Raw genomic sequence first — 12,865 nt, 5'->3', positions numbered from 1 at the left:
TACCTTCTCTGAAGCTGGTTTTTGTTTGGGTTTTTATTGTGTTAAGTGGACATACCCTTGCCAACAAAAATTTGATTATATATTTCCTATAGATTTAGGCCCAGGTTTAAATGATTATTTGCTAACAATATGTAACAGGACCATTTCAAATATGTGCTGATAACCAGGCTGAGCCCACTGAACATAACCACATTTTTAGGACACAAGAAACTCCCAGATACAGCCAGCCACCTGAGTGATGGAAAAGTGGGATTTCTTGCTTCCCAGGGCTCCATCTGGGAGACTCTTGGTATGTACCAACTGATAAACAAAAATACAATTATTATATAATGATTTATAGAATGTTATGTGTTTTACTAGCATAATAATAACAGGTTAGTCATATATATATATATATATATATATATATATATATATATATATATATATATATATATATATATATATATATATATAAAACAGTAACAAAACAACAATAAATAAACTTAAATCAACTATATTTGATACACTCTCTCAAGTATGTAACATACAACTGAAGCCAAGTGCTGAATTTGCTGTATTTGGTGCTCCAGCTGATGAATCGAATCTGACTCGAAGGCAACTAAACATTATTGCTTTTGCATCCTTATTGGCTCGCAGACAGGTGTTATTACAATGGAAATCTGCAAACCCACCTAAAGCATCGCATTGGCTTCAGGATCTGATGTTATACCTACATTTGGAAAAGATTAAATATTCAATTAGACGCTCCCATAAATTTTCATATGTCTGGCAACCCTTATTATCCTATTTCTCTGCCATAAATGTACTTCCTGGGGGAGTAGTGGGATTTACATTGGTACCTTTTACACAAACCTCTCTATATGACAAACTCGTGGACTTTGATGCTTCAGGTGTTTCTCCAGGTATTTACATTTGTACATATGTATGGCTTGTGTTTATTGTTTTTTTTATTGTAATTTTTTTAATTTATTTATCTTATTTTATTTTAATATTGTATCATTAGTATTACTATTATTGTTATTTTCATCATATTTTGTACTATTACTATTAATGAATATTATGTAAGGCAGACTGTTCTGGGTTGGTCAGGGAGGGATTGAAAATGTAAAAAATACAATCTCTGTACAAACATTTGTATTTGAAATTAAAAAAAAAAAAAAAAAATATATATATATATATATATATATATATATATATATATATATATAAATACTTAAATCATACAAGTTATGTCAGACAAATCAAAATACATAATTCTTTTAAGAGTTTACCATACAGTTTGACAGTTTTGTTACTGTTTTTTGTATTTATAAGTTTGAGAGTCTTGATATATTCCTTGATTTCAAATTAAAAGGCAGGAAAATTAGAGTTAACATTTGTTATTATTTATTTAATTAAAACTTACCAAATTAAACCAATAAGTTAACAATATGGTAAATTTCTTATGTTCAAAATGTTCAGATCATGTTTGTAAATGAAAAGTTGTTCTCAAACAGTGTACCTGGATAAATAAAGGTTTAATAAACATATATATATATATATATTTATAAAATTATATTTTTAAATTCAATTTTGACACTATGATATATAATGTCAGAGCCCGTCTACGGCATATATTATTATTAGTTATATTATTAGAAATTCTCTAATAATGTTTAATGCGAGTCCAAACAGTAATGGAATGTATACAATGGTAAAATAAATGCTAAGCGATTCTGGTTTGTTTTCAATATCTAAGAATTTATTTTTTGTAGAATATATATTGTGTATAATTTTGATGTCTACTTCCTTAATCGTAATGTATTATATAGAAGAAGGAGCAGTTTAGGTGTGAGGTTTTCCTTTAATGACTGTGTCCTGACGTCCAGAGAATGACATCATGGACGTTGTGAACAGGCGCGTTGTTAAGTAATAAGCGAGAGGGGGAGACAGACTCGAGTGGAGAGAACGGCCGCCAGTGCTGCTGAAGCTTCTCAGGGACTATCAACAGGGAGCGCAACCGACGACAGAGCAAAGAGCTGGGGGTATGAGAGCCGCCAGAATCCGCTCCAATCCTCTTCAGTCCAGGCCCCTGTCCGACTGACAACTATCGGATCAGAACCTCCACTGAACCAGCTCTCGGACGAACCCAATATCGGGTGAGTGGTGGGTCGCGGAACCGAAGAAACCAAGGGGGAAAAGGGACCTGATTCGGCCGTATCAGAGTCTCGTATTCACAGCTTACAGGAGGGGGGGAGGGGGCGAGTTGTAGGGATGGCTATCTACACAGGCTAGTCCAGTACACAAATGGGTGCGGTTATAATAACTATGATACAAAATGTGGCGAAGTATAATATAACATACGCATTTAAAGCTCCCTTTTAATTTCGAAAATAGTCATGGTTACGTATCTAGCTACGTATCACGGTTCGGTTATCGTATTTCTACTAGCTTAACGTACTCTTAGCAGCTAACCGTGAACTAACGTAACGTTAAATGCCTTCGGTTGGTACTTTAATGTTCGTTAAAGCGCCCGCATATCTTACAAGTTAGTCTTTTAAAACATAACTGTTAGATTTTATGAACTGTAGCTAATAGTTGTAGCAAATATAGTAACGTTAAATCATAGCTGTCTTTCTTCTCATCAAATTGCAATCAGGAAAGAGGAACGTAGTCTGACATCTGTCATTGCCGTTTAAAATATATTAAACTGTAACTTAATTTTGCAAGTCCTGTTTGCATTAATGCATGCATTTATATTAAGGTGAGCAACACACAAGCTGATTGTGGAGTGACAGCTGCCAGAGTGTGAGAGGCGTAGCAGTTTTCATGTGACTGTGAAATCCTCTGGCTTTGGGTCTCTGACCCTTGGATTTCTCTCCTAAAGAGGTCTTATTTTGTCACTGCTATGTATGACAATTTCTACACAAGTGTGTCTGACTGATAAAGAAACATTTCACACTTGGAATTCAGGTGATTTATAATTATGTATAGACTGTTTAACCACAGTATACCTCCTCTGGACCTCTTAAGAATTGCTCCTAACCAGCAGATAGATAGATAGATAAAAATAAATAAATAAATAATGTAACATGTTAACCAGTCCACTTAGAGTCCTGTAGACCTTTTACTGCCATTAATAGCATATGGTGCGTTTTCAGTCGCAATAGTAGGCTATTTCCCCTTGCTTCACATCACACAGGCCGTCTTTGAAACTTCAAATAATTTATTCTTCATATTGCACATAGTTTTCACGATGCGTCTTTGCAATACTAAGTTCGTCATTGCTAAGCTTTTTTAGAATTATCACGAGAGTCCATGCAAGTGAGAACCACATGGACACAGTCTTAAAACACCGTGCGGTTTAAAATTGTGTGTCACAGTTCCTGTACTGAGCAATTTATCAATGGCGCTTACGGTGTAACCTTGTGATTAATGTCGCTCCCTAAATCTGGTCCCTGGTGTCGAGCACGTGAGACCCCCTCTTGGTGTAATGAAACCGAACCCTTTTATTAACCCAAATCCATCTGCCTCCATCACATCCACTATGGCAGGTTGTCCTCTCATCAGCTGGAGTTGACAAGGTCTAGGGGCTGCATCTTACAACATGTTGGTTCCAGTTGATGTTTCCATGTAAAAAAGGGGCCATACAATGCATGTTGTTTTGAGATTCACCTGAGTTCACCTTTTAACAAGGCTCAGATGATCTAAGATGATAGTAAGTCAACCAGCATCACTGTTTAATTAGTTTTTAGAACAGACCTTGTGTCTGCAGCTCTTCTTTTAATCCAACTGCTTACAATCAAGGAAAGTAACTTCTGGGATAATTTATGTTGTGTAATAAAAAACGTTCTGGATGCAGAGGACTGGTCCTGCAGAATTTATTACTCTTTTGCTAACTTGCGTTGGCATGTCCACAAAACTAGGGGTGGGAATCACCAGAGGCCTCACGATACGATAGCAATAGATACTTTTGTTATATTATTGCGATTTTAAACATATTTCAATATTCTGCCATTATATAATGCAATTTATAAAAACAAATTCCAACTTCAAATTGGTTACAATTTCAAATTATGTCCCCAAAAGGAAACTGTGTCAGCATCTGTTTTATCTAAAAAGAAAAATGTTTCTTGTTTGTTCATCTCATTTCAATTTTTTTTAATGCTGCAAAATGGGATTGTCAGCAGACAAACTGACCAACACATATATAATAATAGATCGATACTTGGCTGTATCGGTTCTTTTACCCCACCCCTACACGAAACTGAGGTTTCTTAAAATGCGTTGTTTTGCAATTTGTGAATTGTCATGAGACTATTTCTGTAGGGGATGGGTATTGAGGCAGTAACAATAATATGGGCTATTTCATATATTGCCTTATACAATTGAAAATCGGTAACATGACTGGAAGTGTTATTTGAAGATGCAGCAATGCTACATTTGGAACGAGGGCCCACTGTTGCTATAGAGGGTACTGTTTGTTCACATAGTTTTCCCAAATTAGTGATGAGAAGGCAAATCTTTTTGATTAAGGATGCTCTGCGTTGATACATTCTCGGCAGCACTTTCTGAAGTTCATTGCACAGAATTGTCTGAGGGCCTTGACACAGATAAAGCCAGCCAGCGCTCCGCAGCCGCTCATGCCTTCCCTCCCTTGGCAGTGCTAGTACAGAACAGTGGAGAGCTCAGTCCTGCTTTTGCAGTGGCTGCACAATGTGGCGTGGTAGAGAGCGTACTAAATAAATGATGATCCTGCTCCAGCATCACATGCAGTTCAGCTCAGAAGATGCACTTCATTTCCTCGTGTGTGTGTGTGTGTGTGTGCCAAGTCTTAGTCTTCATGCAGCAGTTGATTTTGTTCCACTCCTGTTTCAAGTGGCAACTGGCATTTCTAGGTAGCCCTCATTTTGCCGTGTTTATTTCTCCTCGCTTCCCTGCTTTTGCTGACCTTACTGCAACTATCGCGCCCTCCCAGTCCTACAAATCTAATTGTGTGCGTTTCTGGAGGCCAGACAGCTGTTTGTTGATCAACTAGCCCTGCTCAGGCTGCATTCTCACACAAACACATGGCCAGTTCAGTGTGTCCGGGAATGACGGATCATCATGTGAGCAGCTGACACACTTGACGAAACCTTCCCTCATCATAACATTCGGAGAAAGTCGAGGAAATAAGTGAAATTCAGTTGTACAGTAGCTCATCCTATGTTTCCGAGTTAGTGGTGAGGGGAAAAAAGTGGCATAGCCCAGATGAGCTAGCATGGGGTCATTTGTCCTTTTTGCCTTCCTACAATCCTCTCCATTTGTCTGTTGGTGACAGCGGTGACTCGCAAACATGGAGCTGAGAGTGGGGAACAAGTACCGGCTCGGGCGGAAGATAGGGAGTGGCTCCTTTGGCGACATTTACCTTGGTAAGTGTAAACTGACACTGTTTTTGCATGTCTTACTTTCCATGTGTCTCCCCTGTTAAGGATCTTTCCACATAAGTTTCTGTATGGTTTTTCTTTTCATACTGTACCATTTAATTTCTCCCCTTATCTGGGCACCGTCCCTGATTTTCCCTCCTATTCATGCATCATTTGCCTGGTACTGGCACAATAGCAATGGCTCTTACAGCTGTGCTTTTACTTTTGTGCATCTCCCCAGGTGCCAACATTGCCACTGGTGAGGAGGTAGCCATCAAGCTGGAATGTGTGAAGACCAAACACCCACAGTTGCACATTGAAAGCAAGTTCTACAAGATGATGCAAGGAGGAGGTAAGGAGCGAATATTGCCTCGACAGGCTTTTATAAAGCATTCCTTATTTTATTTTTTTTGTCCCTGGCAATATTATAGAAGTGTGCACCCTACTAAGCCTGCTGGAAAGATGTACAATGAATTATTTTAACAATAACACTGAATGATTGTCATCTTTTCCAATTGTTGTGATCTACTTAAATCCATCTTAGGTGAAACCACAATGCATTTTCAAGCAATTCAGTGTCTTGTGCAAAATTTACTATGCTTAAAAAAAAAAAAAAGAGATTTGTATTTAATGCAAAATTTGTTCCATGGCAAATGTTGAATTGTACGTGTACCAGGAAAAACAGGTTTAACAAACGTTATGCTGACGGTGTGTATTCTAGTGGGTATTCCATCGATAAAGTGGTGTGGTGCAGAGGGAGACTACAACGTGATGGTAATGGAGCTGCTCGGTCCCAGTCTGGAGGACCTTTTCAACTTTTGCTCCCGGAAGTTCAGCCTAAAGACGGTCCTGCTTCTGGCAGACCAGATGGTACGACCCAAACCCTTGTGTAATAATAAAGTCACAGGCATTAGAACTGGACCGTTTCACAATCCCCTCAGTTAAGATCACACTGTGTGAAACGTTCTGTGTTTACAAGTAGAGTACAGACACATAATGTTTATGATCTCATAAGTCATGTGCATGACCTACTTGACTTTTATGTACGTGCTCTCTCTATATATAAAAACATTGCACATGACTCCCCTAAGGTGGCTTTAAGATTGTAGATGTCTTAGTCTGCACTACTCTGGTGCATTCAGTGTACTTTATATTTCTGGCCTCTTTGTAGACTGTGCTGGCCTAGCTACTTCATTTCATGCATAGCTCTTTCAAACACAACTCCTCTCACCTTTTGTTCTAACTGCAGCCGAGTTGCTGTGTCAGTCCTCTGTATGGGTGTTTGACTCGCCACTTATAGCCTGGGGTCATCACCTTCCCTTGTCCTGTCTTTATATATCCTGCTCTCCTCCCTTGTCCTCCTTTATGCCTTAGTTTGCTCAAGGTATTGTATGTATTGAGTGCACCTACTGCTGCTCTGTGGCTTAAACTTTATTAGAAAACACAAAGACAGTGCTGGTTTGACAGCATGTCAAATGTGACCCTGTGGCCGTGTATTCATGTCACCATGACACTCCCCAATGTATCCTTTCTGTGTACCAAAGTATTATGTTGTGTGCTGCAGAACCTGACAATATTGCAACTCTTTGTCTCACCTATCTTCTTTTAGATTAGTCGCATTGAGTACATCCACTCCAAGAATTTCATCCATCGGGATGTTAAGCCTGACAACTTCCTAATGGGGCTTGGCAAGAAGGGTAACCTGGTGTACATCATTGACTTTGGCTTGGCCAAAAAGTACCGCGATGCCCGCACACACCAGCACATCCCTTACAGGGAGAACAAAAACCTGACTGGCACAGCGCGCTATGCCTCCATCAACACACATCTTGGAATTGGTAAGATTCAAAAATCTGATTTGCTTACTTTTTTATGAACTAGATTGGTTACTTGTTGTTATTATTTATCGTCCCTGTGGGGAAATTAGGTTGCAGCAGAAATCGCAAGGCATTTTTGACAACAAAAGACAAGACAAGACAAGAAAACAAAACAACAATGACAATCATTTTAGACATATAGACTTCACTACACATAACATAGACCAGAGCACTCACACACAGGGGGAGTGGAGGGGAATCCAGACCAGCTGGGAAAACACAAAGGTCTGGCCCCTCATGCACAACATTGGATTAGATCGTCAGAAAACAGACACACGATGTCAGGCAGTTCTGTTATAGCCCCAGTGTTAAAGCTTTCTGGAAAGCCTATTAGAGTTGTTGGGATTTATGTTTGTTTACATTCTATGTACTACTGCCATGGCAGAGAGGTAGTCTAAAGTATACAGCAAGATACAATGTTAGTCAAAATGGAAAGACGATATGAATTTTGTAAAAACGATATGCCACTTCTCTACCTTAGCGTCTCACTCAATGAGTCCCATTTCTTTCAATCTATAAGAGTGTTAGCCCTCGTGTTGCTAACGAAAATTTGGCTTCTTATGACGGTATCTCCCTCTGCATGATGTTCATCCATTGCCTGGAGGTGTAATATAGCTTGTTACGGGATCCTTACTTCAATCAATGTATTAAGTAGCTTTTTAGGAGTCTTGGTTTTAACTGTTAAAGTATGCATTGAAGTTGGAACTTAATCATCCAGTAAGTAAGTGTGAAGTCCATACTTTGCTTCCACTTTTGAAATCCTAATATAAACAGTGTTCAGGAAGTGCTTTCTTTTTCTTTGCTCTCAATAAATAAAAGAAACGTACCGTCAAGTGTTGTCTGGTTAACAGGCTACACAAATTTCACAAGTTTCTCAGAAGCGTCACAGGAACACCTTATTTATTATTTTCGGGGTTATCGGGTCAGAAAAATCAGCATTCTAGATGCAATGGGGATTGGCAGAACATGCAGGGGAAAGTGCCCACCTCAGTAACCCACAGATTCTGAATAAAATAGATCCTTTGTTGTAGCACTGAGCAAACTTCAGTTTCTCACTCTGCCCTCTCACCCTTCTCTGTCCACAGAGCAGTCCAGACGTGACGACCTGGAGTCTCTCGGCTATGTCCTCATGTACTTCAACCTGGGCTCCCTCCCCTGGCAGGGACTCAAGGCCGCTACCAAGAGACAGAAGTATGAACGAATCAGTGAGAAGAAAATGTCCACACCCATTGAGGTTCTTTGCAAAGGATACCCTTGTAAGTGATGTTTCTGCGCACTTCTGTGTATATTGGGAACAACATTTCTGTAGTTCTGCAATTATCTGCAGCAGTATTAGGTTTTCTTGGTATGGAATTGAACACTTAACAATGCAAAGGTTACCTAATCGCTGTGATTTTGTGTTTTGATTGGTGTTGTGTGCATTCTGAGTTTCTCCTCATTACTGTTTTGCTTGTTATGTATTCCCCTACAGCGGAGTTTTCCACATACCTGAATTTTTGCCGTTCACTCCGTTTTGATGACAAGCCAGACTACTCTTACCTACGACAGCTCTTCAGGAATCTGTTCCACCGCCAGGGTTTCTCCTACGACTATGTCTTTGACTGGAACATGCTCAAATTTGTAAGTTCACAAAGTGTTTCGAAGTGAAGTATTGATGTTTGCTGGGTTGCCAAGCTGCCTCTTAACTCTTTCATCACAGTGCTAAAATACACCTCACTTCCAAACGGCTTACAATATAATACAGCTAATTCAAAGCTATATTTTGTTAACGGAATCGCTTCTATGTGGCTGATCTCACCTATCAGGGTGCCAGTCGGACAGCCGAGGATGGGGATCGGGAGAGGAGGACGGGGGATGACAGGGATGAGCGTATCGGAGGAGCCCTGAGGGGGTCTGCATCGCGGGGCCTGCCCCCAGGTCCCAACCCTGCAGCTGCCAACAGAGTCAGGAACGGGCCAGAGCAGGCCATCTCCAACCCTGCCTCACGGGTTCAGCAGTCTGGTGAGTTTTCTGCTGACTTCATAGTTTTCAGTCACGTGGCTGTCGCTGAGCCTGGAGGGCAAAACCCATAGAGCTGCCGTACAAGCCTGTCAAGTTATTCTCTTTTACAATCCACAAGTGTTCAGATCACCTCAAAAGACAAAAAAAAATAAATATACATACAAACTGCAAGTCTTAGGCACATTTGACCAATATACAGCACACAATTGTTTCAATTATGAAGTGTAATTATTTCCACTGTTAGCTAATTCACTAGCTAGCTAGCTACACTCAATCATAACATGATGTCGTAACTTTCGCTACTGCTCATTTCATAAAGGGCCCGGCAACAAAACGTGTCTTTGTTTACGTTGTATAATGTCATGTTGGATTCCATTGGATTTTGCCATTTTGTCTGCGATTGGACACGATTCTGGGAAAAGGATAGCTCGCTAGCGGCTAACTTTAGCTACGCTAGCTAACACCGGCAGTCAGTAACAAACGTCTATGATCCAACGTCTTTCTAAAATAAGCCGTGGTAAAATATACTATAATCCTTTTTAAAGGAGGTGGTAAGCAGACCGCAAAGCTAGCTAGTTGTTAATTTGTCTACTTCCGCTGTATAAACGCCTAACGTTACGTCCCCCCGGAGCTGTGAACTAATTTCGCGATGTTTAGCTACATAACGTTAGCAATATATCTTATGTAGAATACAGGACGGGCAGGGCAGAGGGAAGTGTCAGGGAGCAGAGTGTAGGCTTGCATCCAGTTGAACAATAACCATCTGATATTTTAGGCTACGGTGTGGTAAAAGGAGGGCAGTTTCTTTTTGCCCTCCAGGTAGGCGTTCTCAAAGTGCTGTGACGTCACGTGAAAACTATCAATTGACTCAAACTCCTGCTGTCCATCAGAACAGAATACTGACACGGCAACATTTTTTATTTTTATTTTTTCTTAAATATCGGCTATCGGCATCACACGTGGTCCATTCTCACTTGTTTTTACATCATTTCAGGGAACACGTCGCCTCGTGCAATTTCCCGCGCAGAGAGGGAGAGGAAGGTGAGCATGCGGCTCCATCGCGGGGCTCCTGCCAACGTATCGTCCTCTGACCTCACAGCCCGTCATGACCAATCCAGAATTTCCACATCACAGGTGAGAAAACCCTCTCGGGCCCCTTTGGTGTGTTGAAGTGAACAATGTGTTGTAGTTATAGTCATGTACTAAAGATGTCTGATGAAATCAGTTGACGATGTTGTCAGAGTAGTTTATTATCCACTGAGTCTTTACTCTGTTTCATTTGCAGGTCAGCGTGCCATTTGAGCACATGGGGAAGTAGAATTAGTTGGCTCTGCATGCACATGAAACTGACAGGTGAGGTCTTCATTTCGCTCATGTATTCTCATGCTGACTGCAAATATACACCACTCATTAATACACTGCCTTCTCTAATGACTATCGCTCCACTGTTTGCAGGGCTGCAAGGTATATTCATCGCTCCGATTTTTATTTTCCTTTTATTCTTACCTTGTTTTATGAAAAGATGATTGCCAATGGACACATGGATCTTTGGAAAAGGACCATACATCTTTAAAGGACCGTAATTCTTTAAAGGATCCAGAGAAGTACATGGCAGTATCCAACACGCACTCTTTAATGGACCCTTTTTTTGCTGAACCGTGGACCACCACCGTCCCCACAATACAAAAAGCAAATGAGTGACAGTCCTACACCATTTTTACTCCCATGGTTGCTCATACCTGCTCCACTCATTAAAAAATGTCCCTCAGTACCTTCTGTCTGACAAATGTGAAGATCTGTTTGCATCAAAGAAGCAAAACGGTATCAGGGACACACGCATGATTCTCGTCATAGGTCAACTTAGTGATTAATAATAGGCTTAGTAAAGATTTATCTTTTTTTTTCTTTTTCCAGTTAAACACCGCAACATTTCAGTGTGTCATCTTGTATGAGGATATCTTAAATTGGAGCTTGTTATGAGTTTCCTTTCTTTGCTTCTTTTTGAGAGAAATAACAGCTAAAATATGAAGAAATGGGGAGAGGTAGGTGAGAGGCTAGTGGACAAGAAGAAAGGCGACTTTGAAAAGGATAAGTAGGTGATGTTTTAGCTGTTGTAGAGTAACGTTTCTGGTGAAGTAGCAGTTGGTGCTTGCTTGCCCCCTTCATCTATGTTGTGATTATTTGCTGTCCCTCAAAACTCACCAAAACTCCACCTCCCCTTATGTTGCCTGTTTGGACTTGCGTGTTTTTTTTTTGGTTTTAATGTGGGCGGGTAAGGTGAAGAATGACATAGATATTGCAAAGACACGCTCCAAGTCTTGAGGGATGGTCCTCAGGAAATCCTCAGTGTATTTGACCGGAGACCATAGCTGCCCGTTTTGGCTAACAAATAGTGGCTGCAATTTTTATGATTGTTCTAAATGTTACCTTTTTTATTTTTTAATTCTTTTTTTGTTATTGGAGGTCATATGGGAGTAGGCAGGCTCTTTTAGGGAAGTCTCTTAGGGGGATGGGACATCAATGATTTTTTTTTTTTTTTTTTTTTTTTTATGTTTACTTCACTGTAAATATTTTTTTATTTCCATGTAAAGCCAAAATGTGGTTATTTGTTTTACAACGTAAAGTTGAAAAAAAATGTATACTAATGACATAAATTGGGGCTGGGTTCAGAATTTTAGGCATTTTAAAGTACTAAATTGTGGGATGGGCTACTGTTACTTTGCCAGCTGGGTCGTGTGTGTGTGTGTGTGTGTGTGTGTGTGTGTGTGTGTGTGTGTGTGTGTGTGTGTGTGTGTGTGTGTGTGTGTGTGTGTGTGTGTGTGTGTGTGTGTGTGTGTGTGTGTGTGTGTGTGTGTGTGTGTGTGTGTGTGTGTGTGTGTGTGTGTGTGTGTGTGTGTGTGTGTGTGTGTGTGTGTGTGTGTGTTACAGGGAATCCCTGCTAAAAATACAATTTGTTCATTTTGTCTGTTTGTATATTGTTTTTTATCCCCTCTGCTATTTATGTTAAACTATTTTTTATGTGTCTGAAATAACTTTCTGTCCTTTTTGTTCTTATTTTTGTTTTCATTTCATCTTCCTGTAACTTATTAGAAGTAGCTTGTTCAGGTTATTTTTTTGCCTGTCCCTTTTTCTTCTTCTGTTCTTGTGCTTCAAAGGTTGTCCACCTCATATAATAAATAGGGCTTTTAATATTCCTTCTGCAAAAATGATATGCTAATAGTTTGATGTCACCTTTTTTGGATTTTAACCTCCAGCAACTTTGATGATGTCATTCAAAGGAGAACATAACCGATGCAAATGCAGGGATGTGTAAAGTGTGTGTGTATGTGTAATTACCTTTGTACAGGCCATCATGACCCAGTAGCATTGTAACTGTTGGGAACGGTATAGACGAGGTTGAGGTGATGGGGATTTAACTTTATGTATTGTGTACTGATATCTTGTACAGTTCTTTAACACACTTTATTTACAACAGTATTTGTGTATATTTTATGAAGTAATAAAAATGAATAATGTTGCTCACAACTGACCTTTCTTTCTCAGCTTTTGCTTACTGTTGCGTGTAAACGGTTTTAGGGGGTGGGTGTGTGTTTGTTATGG

At 39.8% G+C, this 12,865-nt stretch overlaps 1 protein-coding gene across 2 annotated transcripts; it reads left to right on the top strand.

The window, feature by feature from the left end:
* The first annotated feature begins 1,863 nt into the window (after window positions 1–1,863).
* On the top strand, window positions 1,864–12,041 carry LOC114569850 (casein kinase I). Of its 2 annotated transcripts, none has more exons than XM_028599957.1 (11): window positions 1,864–2,141; window positions 5,303–5,393; window positions 5,629–5,739; window positions 6,109–6,257; window positions 6,997–7,225; window positions 8,350–8,520; window positions 8,736–8,884; window positions 9,070–9,265; window positions 10,260–10,399; window positions 10,551–10,618; window positions 10,788–12,041. In XM_028599957.1, the coding sequence occupies exons 2-10, from the start codon at window positions 5,318–5,320 to the stop codon at window positions 10,581–10,583; spliced, it is 1,254 nt and encodes a 417-aa protein (XP_028455758.1). In that variant the 5' UTR covers window positions 1,864–2,141; window positions 5,303–5,317; the 3' UTR covers window positions 10,584–10,618; window positions 10,788–12,041. The 2 variants fall into 2 exon arrangements, with proteins under 2 accessions (XP_028455758.1, XP_028455757.1); XM_028599956.1 differs by having other exon boundaries at window positions 10,721–12,041.
* The last annotated feature ends 824 nt before the right edge of the window (window positions 12,042–12,865 follow it).

The sequence above is a fragment of the Perca flavescens genome, chromosome 15 (assembly GCF_004354835.1).
Source record: "Perca flavescens isolate YP-PL-M2 chromosome 15, PFLA_1.0, whole genome shotgun sequence".
Taxonomy (NCBI): domain Eukaryota; kingdom Metazoa; phylum Chordata; class Actinopteri; order Perciformes; family Percidae; genus Perca; species Perca flavescens.
Note: the sequence above shows the minus strand (reverse complement) of the source record. Positions and strands in the feature narration are given on the sequence as shown.

What these genes read in the sequence shown, in the direction of transcription:
- LOC114569850 (XM_028599957.1), top strand. Translation starts at nt 5,318, where the DNA reads ATGGAGCTGAGAGTGGGGAACAAGTACCGGCTCGGGCGGAAGATAGGG. An exon ending in TGCTTCTGGCAGACCAGATG is followed by an intron (nt 6,258 to 6,996) that starts GTACGACCCAAA and finishes ATCTTCTTTTAG; the next exon opens with ATTAGTCGCATTGAGTACAT. An exon ending in ACTGGAACATGCTCAAATTT is followed by an intron (nt 8,885 to 9,069) that starts GTAAGTTCACAA and finishes CTCACCTATCAG; the next exon opens with GGTGCCAGTCGGACAGCCGA.